Genomic DNA, 13,275 nt, shown 5'->3' on the forward strand with positions numbered 1-13,275 from the left:
ATTTGTAAGATGAACTTTACACAAGGGTATCAACAACAATTCTCTTCTGTAAACCGCATTGGTGGAAATCCACCTCCAAAATACAGATTATCGCCTAACGCTCTGTAACTAAGTCACCAACCTGATTACAAGCTGTAAAAAGTAGAAATGAGGATGAACAAAAGAAGAAAAGAAAGAAAAAAACGAACTTGAATGAATGAAAGTATCCTCTATGCAAAATCTAGAAAAGGAAATAAATAAAAAGGGTCCGGTTTCTTTCTTTCTAAGAGAGCAGTCCCAACTACAGAAATTCTACTTTCACTGAGCCTTCCCCAATATCTAGCACTAGTTTTGGCTGTTTGTCAAGAGGATAAGCAGACCACTGTGCTTCTGTTGACTTCAAATGATCCTCAAAACGCCCAAGAAACTGGGAGATTATCCAGCTTCCCGGCTGTTACCCAAGATCTCAACTCAAAAGATCAAAATTGCAGCAGCATTACACATGGATAACATTGCTGGCACAGATGCCAACAGTTGTAAAAACTCAAAGGTATTTCCCTGACGACTTCCAAATTCTTCCTTCAAGAGATATCACCATAACAGTAACATCGTCATGGTACTTCCTGCGATCTCCTTGAGGGATATCCAGCAATTCATGCAATTCCATTCCTGCAGCCGAAATTAAATCCACTTAAGATAACCATGAAAGCAAGGTTCACCATATTTAAAAGACTTACTCAACCACTAAGATCCATACAATGGCAAGGTAGAGAAATAAAATCATATGTAGTATAATGAAGCTGCCAAGAATATAATTGTGAAAAATGGAGCCTAAGCATTTATGTGTCTTCATATTCCTATACAAAGCTTAGATAAACATGCCACTAATAGTGTCCCAGAAACCCAGGAGTGCACACAGTAGATAAGTGAAAGATGAGCTTAGGCGTAAGAGGTGATGCATCTAACTAAGATCATTGCACATATAACTAAGATCAAAGCCACAGTAAGCCCGCGAAAGTAGTTGCTAACATGACTCACATAAATGCAACATATTCAAAACATGCATTGATTTTTTTATTTTTATTTTAAAACACAAAGATGAAGCAAATTTCTAAAGTGTGGCAGCTAGCTACACAATCACATAAGGAAACACGGTACTCAAAGCTTTTTAAATTTAGTGAGACGGTCCAACCCATTTGCAGCAGAAGACATGACCTCAACGTGTTGGGAACAACCTTAAGCATGAAAGTAATAGAATTCCAAAGCCCAAGAGTGCCCCCAGTTGACAAGTGAAAGATGAGCGTAGGCATGAGAAGGGAAGGGATATAACTAAGACCAAAGCCACAGTAAACCCGTGAAATAGCATGCCCCGTTTGAGGGGAGCATGCATTCTTTTTTTACCCAAAAAATGCAGAGGTGAAGAGAATTCTGAACTGCTGCATAGGAAACACAATCACAAAAGGTAATATAATACCCAAGCTTCTTAAATTTCGAATGGCCAGACCCATTCCCACCAATTAGTGTAGTAACAACACAAAATCAAGCATATGGTTTGCTTGATTCCTTGTAGTTTTAAAGAAAAAAATCAAACTCTTTTAGCGCTTCCTGAAAACTCAAAAACTGAGTTCCAAACTTATCTTTTCGATCACTTCAGATAAACGCAACCTAAAAGACCAGTACATAACTGCAAAAGTTGCAGAATGCAAGTGCAAAGGAAAAGGAGAGAACTTTCAGGCCTGAAATTGATTTATTTCTAAATTTGCCAGGAATGTTAAGCAGAAGATATGAGCTTGGGCTTTTTCCAAGGGGCAAGGAGCATTTTTTACTAAGAATAAAGAGCACAAGTGCAGAAAGACCCTTTTTCCTTTCATAGGAGACAACTCACAATACTTGTCAAACCAAAACACCAAGGTGAGGAATGATCTGTTTGAACAGACCTGCTCTATTAAGCTCTACGATTAGTAAAATGGTTCAAAACAATATTTTAGAAAGTAAAGGAATTTTTTAACTAGCTAATTCCCGAATTAATCAGCAGTGCAAATATCAAAAGAGGCTATTCAAATCTAGCGCAGGGATATATGTGTCATTAGTTAATAGAAATTACGGTATGGCACATAATCCGTCATTGAATTGAAATTAAGCAATATTAGACATAATTGTGTGTTACTGCCTATGGCGTCCGAAGTGGAACAATTTTGCTGTCCCCATCTAATAAAGAGAAATGACTAATAGAAAAAAGCAAGATCTGTGGCAGATGCAACTCTCCCAGAATATCCCATTTATTATACACCGATGAGTCGATTACACTTTATGTTATGTGATGCGGATGAGCAGCATCTGTGACACCAAAGGCTAATCTAGACATTTTTTTATTTTTTTTATTTTTGAAATTGGTAACTGTAAGGCTAATATAGACTTGGTTTGAGCCATTATCTGGGTTGCATGTTAATTGGATGAAGAGCATGCTTTACCCTGCTAATGGGGGTAGAGAGGGATCAAGAATTAGCTGGTTTCTCTTGGATGGTTGTTCATCAGGCATGTCTCGTGCAAGAAAATCTACAGAGGAGAGGGATCCAATTTTGTAATAGATGCTACCTTTGTGGAAAAGAAGCGGAAAGTATCAGTCATTTGTTTCTGCATTGTTCTACAACAAGACAGCTCTGGAATCTTCCTGGGCATTTGTGGTATTGCTTAGATCATGCCAGGAACCACTTCAGAATTACTAGACAGCTGGAGTTCTAATGGATCAGGTAAAGCTTGTTAGATAATATGGAACACAATTCCTGTGTGTATTTGGTGGACCGTTTGGAAGGAAAGAAATCGAAGATGTTTTTAAGGACGCTCCAATTCCATACTAAAGATTAAGAGTGGTTGTATTCTGTTGTTGTATTTTTTAAGTAGAAAAGAGTGTGTTCAGGAGGCAGAATTTCTGATCGACTCCATAGGTTCCTTTCACTGTTAAAAAGAAGGAACTATCTTAGTGCTGATTTAATTTAAAATTACCTCTATTACAGCTCAGAAAGAATTATAACAGCAAGTTGTCTAAGAGGACCAAAAAATATCTTACTGCTTTAGCAGATAAAATTCTCATAGCAAGAACTCAGAGTGCTCAGAAACAAATAAAGCAAGGTCATAAAATTACCAAAAACGAAAGGCTACAGTTTATTCTTAACTCTGCACAGGGAGAGTGGACAAAGGAATTACCAGCTTTCTTGGCTGCACGGAGTAAAAGCTCCTCAATCAGGTGTTGAGCAGGATCTCCATCTGGAAATTTCTCCATGAAATTCTCCACATGAGAGACCACCTCTTCATTGCTCAAGTATTGGTATAAGCCATCTGAGGAGAGCACCAAAAACTGATCCCCTGGACAGAGTCTATGGTGGCGCAACGAAGGTGTAGAAGAAATGTAAGGAGCATTTCCAATGTACACATTCCGAAACATTTCTAGCAATACATCATTGAATTTAGGCTGCACGAACATATATTATAAAATATTAGGGGGACTAGCAACAAAAATGTTTAAAAATTATGTAGCTCTTCAATTGTGCATCCAAATAGCTACAGAAAATATGCACAAGTCCTTATTAAAAATGGAGTCAGTGTAAATGGAAAGATGTGTATTATACAGCACAGAGGACACATGAAAGTAGTTGCACAAGATGGCAATATGTCAAAGAAGGAGTTCTGTATGCATGTTTAAGACGAGCGTTCAAACTGTGAAATTTAATGCAATGGAGGAGATTTTGGGATTAGACGCCAGGAAGAAGAAAGAGAAGTGAAGACCAACCTGTTTGAGGAAGCCTGCACCAAAAGCACGAGTGACCTTCAAACGACCTTTTACTCGATCATTGACAATGCAATTGCTGTCATCTGGGTGCTCACTCTTAATTCTAATAACTTCCTGAAATTGTCAGAGGACAAAATCAGTTCCTTGTTAAAGCATAAGCAGAAAGATATATGCTATAGGCAATAGCAAGTAATATTATAGCAATCGGCATAAGAAGACTAGTTTCATCATTAATGTCTTGTAACCATAAAACTATACATAGCACAACAAAGTCGAACAAAAACATACACCTCATAACAGGTAGGTAGAGGGGGAAGCCATCAAACTCGTTTTTAAATGTATGCGAATAATACTAGGAAACACAGTCATCTACTTGATGCTTTTTGTTAATGAAACACATTACTTCATCAAAAGAAAAAAAAAATACTAGGAAGCGTGGCCTGAAGAGCACAATTTCCAGAATATACTAGAAAAGCATACCATCCTGCTCCCTATCTGCAACCCATGTATTTACATATCATGCTCTATTTAATTCCTCAACATGATAAGCATGCAAGCCAACTTTCACGCAATTGCATCAGCAGGTCTATCCATCATCAGTGTACACTGTACAACAGATGCTCTCTAATTATTGCACAAACACATGCTGGTTTTCTTGAACGAGAGTTCTCCTTTAGTCCTTTAGACTCTTCTAGTAGCTTTTAAGTTTTCATATTTGTTAGTTTGTACTGTTCCACAAGTAGATCGGTAGAGATTCACCATAAAATTGTTTGTAAAACTTGAAGGTGCACTGCACAAACTGCTACAATTCTAGATAGAACAGTAATTTCTAAAATTCAAGGGAACAGTAAACGCTGAAGCAGAGCCCTTGTATCTCACTATGGCCATCCCATAAGAGCTGCAGAGGCGCAAGTTAATTTCCATTGTTTTCAAGCCATCGCAGATAATCCATCAAATTTGGATCAGTGGGTTATCTCCAATTACAAGGATTAGAAGTTGAAACCGTAAATTATGCTCTCAATGTAATTGCTTAAATAGGCAGAAAGACATAGCCATACTATTTTGAAGTAAATTAGTGGTAATAGAGATTATACGAGTAAATGCAACGCAATTTGTAATTCGCAAGAGGGTATCTAGACTTCTTGTTCAGCATGTAACATGGTCAATGTGCACATACTGGTTAATTTTCCAGGTTCCTTAATCCTTTGTCTTCCTCCAATTAAGACAACCAGGTGTTGGCAGGTCTCAAAATACAAAGAACTTGCTTAACACTCTTTTTGTTATCAAATCATTCAAATACAATAAGATTCTGCACTATCATCAGCATGACAAAAATCAAAAGGCAGCATATGACAAGAAAACACCCTAGTTATGCAGACAATTCAATCCAACCATAAACATCAGACTTAAAAAATTCCCACACATTGACACCAAGTGAGCTATTCTAGCCATATAAAACTGACACTCATAGTCACATAATCTAAAATTGCAGACAATATAGTCGCTACTAATGGTCATGTCAGATTCCAGCTGATTAGAAGTATGATTGATGGTCACTGGATGTAGTTTATAACAAGTAGCAGAGACAACATCTTTGAGATAAGAGACAATAAATGTGGTTTATGATAACTAGTTCATTAAACAATCTGCTGAGTTGGTATGCTGCAACTTCAAATTGATCATCACTGGATGCGGTTTATAACAAGTAGTATGGCCAATATCTTTGAGATAAGTGCAATAGATGCAGTTTACAATTTTACGATAGCTAATTCATTAAACAATCTGCTAAGTTGGTAAGCTGCAACTCTAATTGTACCTAATTAGAAAGGAAAAGTAAATACCACTTGACAAATTTGTAAACATCAAATTGGACACAAATTATTTGCACTTGCCTAGATCTAGATTCTTTCAATAGGAAGAAACAGGAGGTAACAAAGCTCTCACAAATGAATGTTGAGGAAAAAAGATATGCTATGAACCCCTCTTCCTCTCTTCTCATTCTTATGCACCGACTCCTACCCCCTTCCCCCCCTCCTTTGGGTTTGTTAATTTGGCTTTCGTTTTGCACTGAGTTCTAGAAGAAGCAACTTAATGCCATGGGAGATCTATTTTCAGATTGTCAACATTAGTGAAAAGTGGTGAATTAGTACGAAGAACCTTGGAAGTCAACAGAAGTCTTTCTTAGATGCCTATACCAGCAAACCAATCCTGACATTTAAGAATTGAATACACTTAGATCAAGAATTAGTGACCAACAAGTCAACAATAAGTCAGACAGATGCATAGTATATCTCTACAGATAGAACTTTAAGACAAAGCAGCCATCAAAGTTCCTATTTGGAAATTTATCCAAGTTAAATCGCATTGCCCGCTACATTAAATCAACCACTTTGCTTCAAAATTCTATCGCAAGAAATATTTGATCTTACATTTAATTTCAGACATTTAATCAAGCATCATAAATAACTGATAAAGGAACTAAGGAACCTTACTTCTTCAATACTAGTGCTGTGATCAGTGGATAATTGCAATGCAGTCAGCTTCATACTCGGACCAGGTGCCTCATTTGTCACCTTATTCTCCTCATTGAAGTTACTCGTGGATTCTTCAACAATGCCCTCAACAGCCAATTCGCCATTAGACGGAACTTTGGATTTTGAAGCAGAACTACCCTCCTCAGACTCATATTTTGCTACAATAGCCCGACTATCTCCTAAATTCATTACATACACGTCTTCATCTCTCATTAAAGCAACCAACAAACAAGACCCCATAAGTGCTAGCTCGGGATATCGATCAAGAACTCTATCCGTCATATCCAAGTACGCCAACTCAGTAACTTCAAGAGCCCTAGACATTGCCCTCAAAACCAACTCATGATCAACCGGACCCGTCTTTCGCCTCCTCTCATTTCTACTACTAGTCCTTTCCTCCTCAACTCTATTCTCCTCCTCCTCCTCTTCGACTTTCTCCTTAGCTTCCAACCCAAATTTCCACGGAAACAACTTCTTACTACTCTCTTTACGCTTACTTAACAACCCATGTTTCAATTTCGTTAACAGCAACGACCTCCTATTCACCGCTGAACCAGCACTATTTACACTCAACGCATCATCTACCGAAAACGCAAATCTATCCGAACCCGAAAGATCAAGCCCGTCTTCCGGATCCTCTTCCGCTAAAAATTCCCACAATCTCCTCCTCCTAACTTCTATCTCCCCCGATTCAAACGTCACCTTCTTTGACGGCCTTCTATCCAAATTCACCTCATTTTCACTAGTAGTTGTCCCGGGTGCTTCATTAGAATCAAGTATCCTCGAATTCTCAGCAATTAATCCCCTTTCTTGATTTAAATTTGCCCCTTCAGTATTATTATCTTCACTATCCCAAAATAAACCTTCCAATTCTTTATACATAGCTTTGTATAAATTACTCATCAAGAACTCAGGCGCATCAGGTCCATTAAAACCATCATATATTCCAACAAACAGCCAACCATGTTCTTCCGATACAACCACATGTACACGATCCTCACCTGCTTTACCCAATGCCCATTGTACATTCGATTCTTCGCTACGCAAATCTGAATCATGTGTACACTCAACATTACTACTATCCTTTTTACCACCACTAACAAAATTCCTCACAGGCACTACCCATGGTCGTTTCTTTTCGGAAAAATTCCTGTAAAACGCTTTTTTAATACCCGAAATACCCTTTTTTCTCCTTTTTTTAACATAAACACCACCTAACGGAGCTGAAAAAGGAACCCGGTTACTCTCTGAACCGGCCGTAGTAGTATTGTCAAGCGGTCCAGATAACGCACCACGCTCAATCGGACCGGACATGAAAAAACCGGACGGTTCAGTTCCAACTCCAACACCGCCACGTGGCACAGGTTGAAGAGGTAAAGCACTAAACGACGACGTACTTTCAAACCCATTAACAACACTACCTTTATTACTGTCAGTGGCATCCTCGTAATAATTGTCAAGTTGAAGGACAGTTCTAGGAGTAGAAGTATTAGCACTAACAGAAGCACCAGAAATAGCACGAAACCCGGTTTCTGGTCCTAAACCGGCCGGTTTAGGTCTTACGGGGGCCGGTTCATCGAACCGGAGTGAGTGAGAAGGAGAAAGAAATCGATCTGAATGAGTAGGAGAAATAAACCGGGCAGATGACCTTACATAACAGAAAGAATGACCAAGGGTTTCATCAAGCGGTTCACCGGTTGTAAAGATTACTTCCGGTTCAGCCCGGTTTAAACAAGGAAACAACTGTGAAAAACCTCCTCCCATCACATTCGATTCATTTCAACCTCCCCCCACCACCCTACTCAACTCTATATACAACAAATATTTCTCTATATCTGGAAACAAAAACAAAAAAGGAAACTTGGGTTTTGTTGAACAAGAAAAAGGGTTAAAGAGTTGTGTAAGTTTAATGGATTTTGTTTTTTTGAAAGGGAGATATATAGTGAGAGAAAACTATATGTATGAAGGGGTTTAGAGAGAAGGAGAGTGGAGTAGTTTTTTTTTTTTTTTTTTTTGCGGGCTGATGAAGTTAAAAGGAATATAATTTGAAAAAAAGAAGAAAAAAGGAGGAGAAGAAGACGACCTGTGTTTTTTTATTTTGTTTCAGTTTTAACGATAGACCATAGTAGACGGAAAAACAAAAAAAAAAATTAATACTCAGTACATAGCTAACCCTTTAAACTTGTCTAGATATTCTTTTTAGACATTCAAACTAAGTCCTATTGTAATTGAAAACCTTAATTTTTAATAAAGAGTTTCATTTAGATATTTTCTGGTCAAACTTAAAAATAGATTTTGTGTGTATTTTCATTCATCTATTGTTAGTTAAGTTAATTATATAAATATGTTATCTCATTTAATTATACGTATTCCAAAGTAGAATATGTCTTGGGTTTTATGATCTATTGCATATAATCAAAGGAGATGATTATTGTATTGTTAACGTAACTATCTAATAGATAAATGAAAATACACATTAAAAAAAATTTAAAATTTGAAGTGAAAATATCTAATTAAAATACTTTCTTATGAGTTGAAATGTTTAATTAAAATAAAAATTAATTTAAGTGTTTAAATAAAATATCCTAATAAATTTAAGAACTGAATATGAGAACAGAGTGTATTTAAATGTTTTTCTTCTTTTTTGGGGAAAAGTTTTAGCTGACCTGGAAATGGGGGCATTGAAAGTCCACGTAGGAGCCACGTAGGGGGTGGGGGGGATTTATGGGTGAAATTACGAATTTGGGTATAGAGAAATAAAAGAATGAGGGATGTGGAGAGGAGAATGTGGGGCTTTAAAGAAGGGAGGGTAGGGTCAACGTGGGGAATCGAGGGACATTTTCTGTCTTTATGGAGTGCTTTTGTCTTTATCGTTGTTTTTTTGGGTGACTGAGTCTGACTATTGGTTTTTCTTTTGTATTTTTGTAAAAAATAAAATCATAAAGGTCAAGTCCAAATTGATACTGTTTTCTAGTCGATATCCTCTATGACAGGAGTAAAAAACTGAGTTGTATTCCTCTGTTATGACTTTTTTGCCCTTTCAGATTGTTGTCATTCATTTACTGCTTATTCAATTAAAATATTTTTGAGTTGTCATTTGATACCGCTTTGTTGGAATAATTTATATATATAAATCAATAGCAAAAAATGATATTCATTGGTCATATGGTTCTTCTTAGTCCGCTAGCTAAGCGCGTCAAATTTTTAAGATGGTTAGGGATGCGAATCTAAATTCTTTACTTCCTCGTTCACTTTTACTTGTTCACTTTAGATTTTTTACATTATTTAAAAAATAATAAATAGAGTATATAATTTATCAATGTACTCATATTAATTGATGCATATTTTTATTAGATTTGAAAAATGATTTGAAGTGAGTAATTAATACAATAGGTAAAATAGGAAAAAATAAATTGTCTTTTCTTGATATGCTAAAAGTGATAGGTAAAAGTAAAAATCTATTTTAAAAATATTGGACAAGTAAAAGTGAACAGAGGGAGTATGTGTTAGCGAGGCTTGAAGAACCTTTAATTTAATGAACCTAATATATTTGTCGGTTTGTCCTCGCCCTCATTAATGAGCTTAAAAGTGTGCTACATTCTAAATCTTACTCTTAGGGGTCGTTTGGTACGCAGACTAAATTATTTTGGGATAAATTTATCCCATCTGAGAGATGGGATAAAATAATCTCAAGGTTAGTGGGATAAAGTGGGATATCTCATTCTTAGGATTGTACTTTATTTTGTACGATGTTTGGTAGAAGGTACAAATTTATCCCAGTACAAAAAATTAGTGGTGGGATATCCCAGCTTATACCATGCACCAAACGACCCCTTAGGGGTCGTTTGGTAGATAGTCGAAATTATCCCGGGATTATAATCCCGGGACCAATTTATCCCATCTATTGGGATTATTTTATACCATCTAAAAGATGGTATAAAATAATCCCAAGATAATGGGATAAGAAGGTATAAGTGGGGATATCCCAGCACTAATTTTTGTACCATATTGATACAAGGTATAAATTTATCCCAAGATAAGTTTATACCTTCTACCAAATATGGTATAAAAATTAGTCTTTGGAATATCCCAGCTTATACCTTCTACCAAACGACCCCTTATAGTTCAGGACCTTCCCCACTCTTTCTAATGTACTCCCTCCGGATAAAAAAAAAATGTCCACTTAGTCATTTGCACACCCCTTAAGAAAATATTAACTCCTAGATAAAAATAGGTAATTTGACTAAACTGTCTCTAATTAAATATGTATTGGGATTTGATCACATAACATTTAATAGAGGCAAATTTGGAAAAAATAAATTACTTCTTTCTTGATTTGATAAATGGACACTCTTTTTGATAAAAATTAAAAAAGACTAAGTGGACACTCTTTTGTATCCGAAAGATGTAAGATTCTAAGTGAATTGTAGATTAACATTGTCTTATAGCTTCCTCGGGAGAAGCTTGTCAAACATTTTGCTCCTTTTATTTGTTCATCCAACGATTCAGCAACATTCCTCACAATCATGACCGCTTAGGACTTAAACAGTCCTTGTTGAAGTTCATGTTGATATCATATTGATGGAGTTCAACTTCATTACCACACTGTAATAACCAGATCACATATGCACGGTATTAGCCAATTCAATCGAATGAACCTTACTGATTTGTCCCTTAAACTTATTGCTCAACTCTAATTGAACATGTTAGCTCGAAGCATTACTTTTATAATCTAGAGTCATTTCCTCCCTTTCTAATGCACATAATTTGGTAAAATGTGAGTTAAAACCTTTTTCAAAAAGTCACTAGAGAGAGGCTCGCTAAAACCTTTTTCCTATCCCTTTCCGTTCAAAGTTTCGTTTAGTGGCATCACTTCATTTTAGGTTTAATAGATTTTTTCTACTTTCGTTAGTGGCATCACCTCATTTTAGGTTTGATAGATTTTTTCTACTTATTTACTATAGAAAGCAAAAACTTATAAACGTCAAGTCCTTCACAAAAAGACGATAGTTATATTTAAAATCTAATAATTATCTTAAGAAATTAACTTACAAATATACATATTTATAATTAGTGCCTTCGTTAAGAACTTTACATAAAGGAAGAAAACGATCCATATCATTATCTACTAATAGGATTTAAGACATTATCTACTAATGGGATTTAAGACATAGTTTGTTTTAACATTAAAATTCACATTATGCCATTTGTCCAATAAGTGATTAGTCATATTAAAGACTTTTTTTTTTGGTTTCTCACCCGGTATCCGGTACCTGCATTGGAGCCCAATTATATCCAGATTCACGCCGCATAAAGCCCCATTTGGAAGAAAGCGCTCCCTACCAAGTCATATTAAAGACTAGTAGAGTAGTATGGGGATATGTATGGGATACAGAATATAAATAACCTTAAATGATAAAATACTCAATATTAAAACAAAGTCGACCTAAATGGAGCAGAATTGATAGCTCATTCATACATAGCTACTCAACTAGTTTGTGATTACAACTATATATTTATTGAATACTAGATTAAATAAAACTAATATGTGCAATTAATATTAGTAAAGAAAATGGCGTTTGAAATTTAGAGAAAATTAATTAAATGGAACATTTTCTAGAGTTAGAGGAGCAACATTGGAGGTCTAGTTTCTTTCATGGAGGGTCATGTCACTATTTGTTACTTAGGGCTCGTTTGGCCATTGTTTCAATTTTCAAATCATGATTTGAAATTAAATTACTTTGAAGTTGAAATTTAATCTAAACATGCAATTTGAATCTCAAAGTTGCCGGATTCTTATAATCTTACAAAATGTCCAAATCATAATTCATAAATAAGGTATCATAATATCGCAAAGCGCTGCATTAACAAATAGCATATCTACATGTTCTTTTTATAAATAATATTTGCGATTACCTGTTATTACAAACTTTAATTTATACATAATTTTTCAAATATTCATTGGTCCAAATCAACAATAGTAGTATTTAACTCTTCTTTGATATAATCATCCCACATGGTACAAACAATTTATTCACGTGTGAACATATATCTTTTTTTTTTGTTGAAAAATTTAAAATTATGGTTTTAAAATATAAAATACTATAAACTACGGGTCGAATTTTAAGTTTAAAAATAAAGAAATCACAAGTTTGGAATTGAAATCCTACATTTTAGTAGGATTCGAAATTTGAAATTTAAATTGAAATTTTGTTCAAATATCATAACCAAACACTGATTTCAAATCAAAATTCAAATTGAAAAAAAAAAAAAAAAAAAAAAAAAAAGGGATAATCTTTGGTTTTTGGTCGAGAACAAGCTTAGAAATATATCTTTTAAATAAATTTAAAAATATCATATAAATTGAGATATATGAAGTATGTCATGATACAAACGCATGTTTGACTTGTAGACATATCGAAACAAAAAAGAAGATAATCTTTGGTTTTTGATCGAGAACAAGCTTAGAAATGATTTTTCATAAGAGCATCTCCAACCCTTCACTCCAAATCCTTACTCCAAAATAAAGTAACTCCAAAATGGAGTAAATTAACTTCAACCATTACTCCATTTTTTACTCCAAAAAAAAAAAAAATTCTTTTTTATATTCTTCTCTCTCTTCTATTTTATATTATTATCTTTTATTTAAATTTTATTTTCTTATTTCCATTAAATAAATCCTATCTTTTTTTTTTTTTTTACATATTCATCCCATATAATTCATATTTCTTTCTTATATAACCATTTAAAATAAAATTACTTTATACCATAAATTTTTAAATAATATAATTTGTAAGCAAATATTATAGATTATACATATTAACGGACAATTCAAATAAAAGTGAAATCATTGAGATACAAGATAATTCAATACATACTACATAATGGTAAAATTTAGTTTAAATACTACTTAAAATATTCAACTTCCACCTCTAGTATGCTCCCATAAATGATCTATTAATGCATTACGAAATG

At 34.8% G+C, this 13,275-nt stretch overlaps 1 protein-coding gene across 2 annotated transcripts; it reads right to left on the reverse strand.

Annotated features, from left to right (window-relative positions):
• Positions 1-29: 29 nt before the first annotated feature.
• On the reverse strand, positions 30-8,268 carry LOC132030221 (protein phosphatase 2C 29). 2 transcript variants are annotated; one of them, XM_059419750.1, is made up of 4 exons: positions 6,259-8,265; positions 3,767-3,880; positions 3,184-3,448; positions 30-648 (listed from the first exon to the last, which is right to left on the reverse strand). In XM_059419750.1, exons 1-4 carry the CDS (start codon positions 8,062-8,064, stop codon positions 524-526), a joined length of 2,310 nt encoding a protein of 769 aa, XP_059275733.1. In that variant the 5' UTR covers positions 8,065-8,265; the 3' UTR covers positions 30-523. The 2 variants fall into 2 exon arrangements, with proteins under 2 accessions (XP_059275733.1, XP_059275734.1); XM_059419751.1 differs by lacking the exon at positions 3,184-3,448 and having other exon boundaries at positions 6,259-8,268.
• Between the last annotated feature and the right edge of the window lie 5,007 nt (positions 8,269-13,275).

This window comes from Lycium ferocissimum, chromosome 9 (genome assembly GCF_029784015.1).
Source record: "Lycium ferocissimum isolate CSIRO_LF1 chromosome 9, AGI_CSIRO_Lferr_CH_V1, whole genome shotgun sequence".
Taxonomy (NCBI): domain Eukaryota; kingdom Viridiplantae; phylum Streptophyta; class Magnoliopsida; order Solanales; family Solanaceae; genus Lycium; species Lycium ferocissimum.

Bases quoted from the DNA above. Each gene is read 5' to 3' on its own strand.
- LOC132030221 (XM_059419750.1), bottom strand. From the start codon at position 8,064: ATGGGAGGAGGTTTTTCACAGTTGTTTCCTTGTTTAAACCGGGCTGAA. The intron at 3,881-6,258 runs GTAAGGTTCCTT...TGACAATTTCAG, and splicing joins ACAGCACTAGTATTGAAGAA to GAAGTTATTAGAATTAAGAG. The intron at 3,449-3,766 runs GTTGGTCTTCAC...ATGTTCGTGCAG, and splicing joins GTGCAGGCTTCCTCAAACAG to CCTAAATTCAATGATGTATT.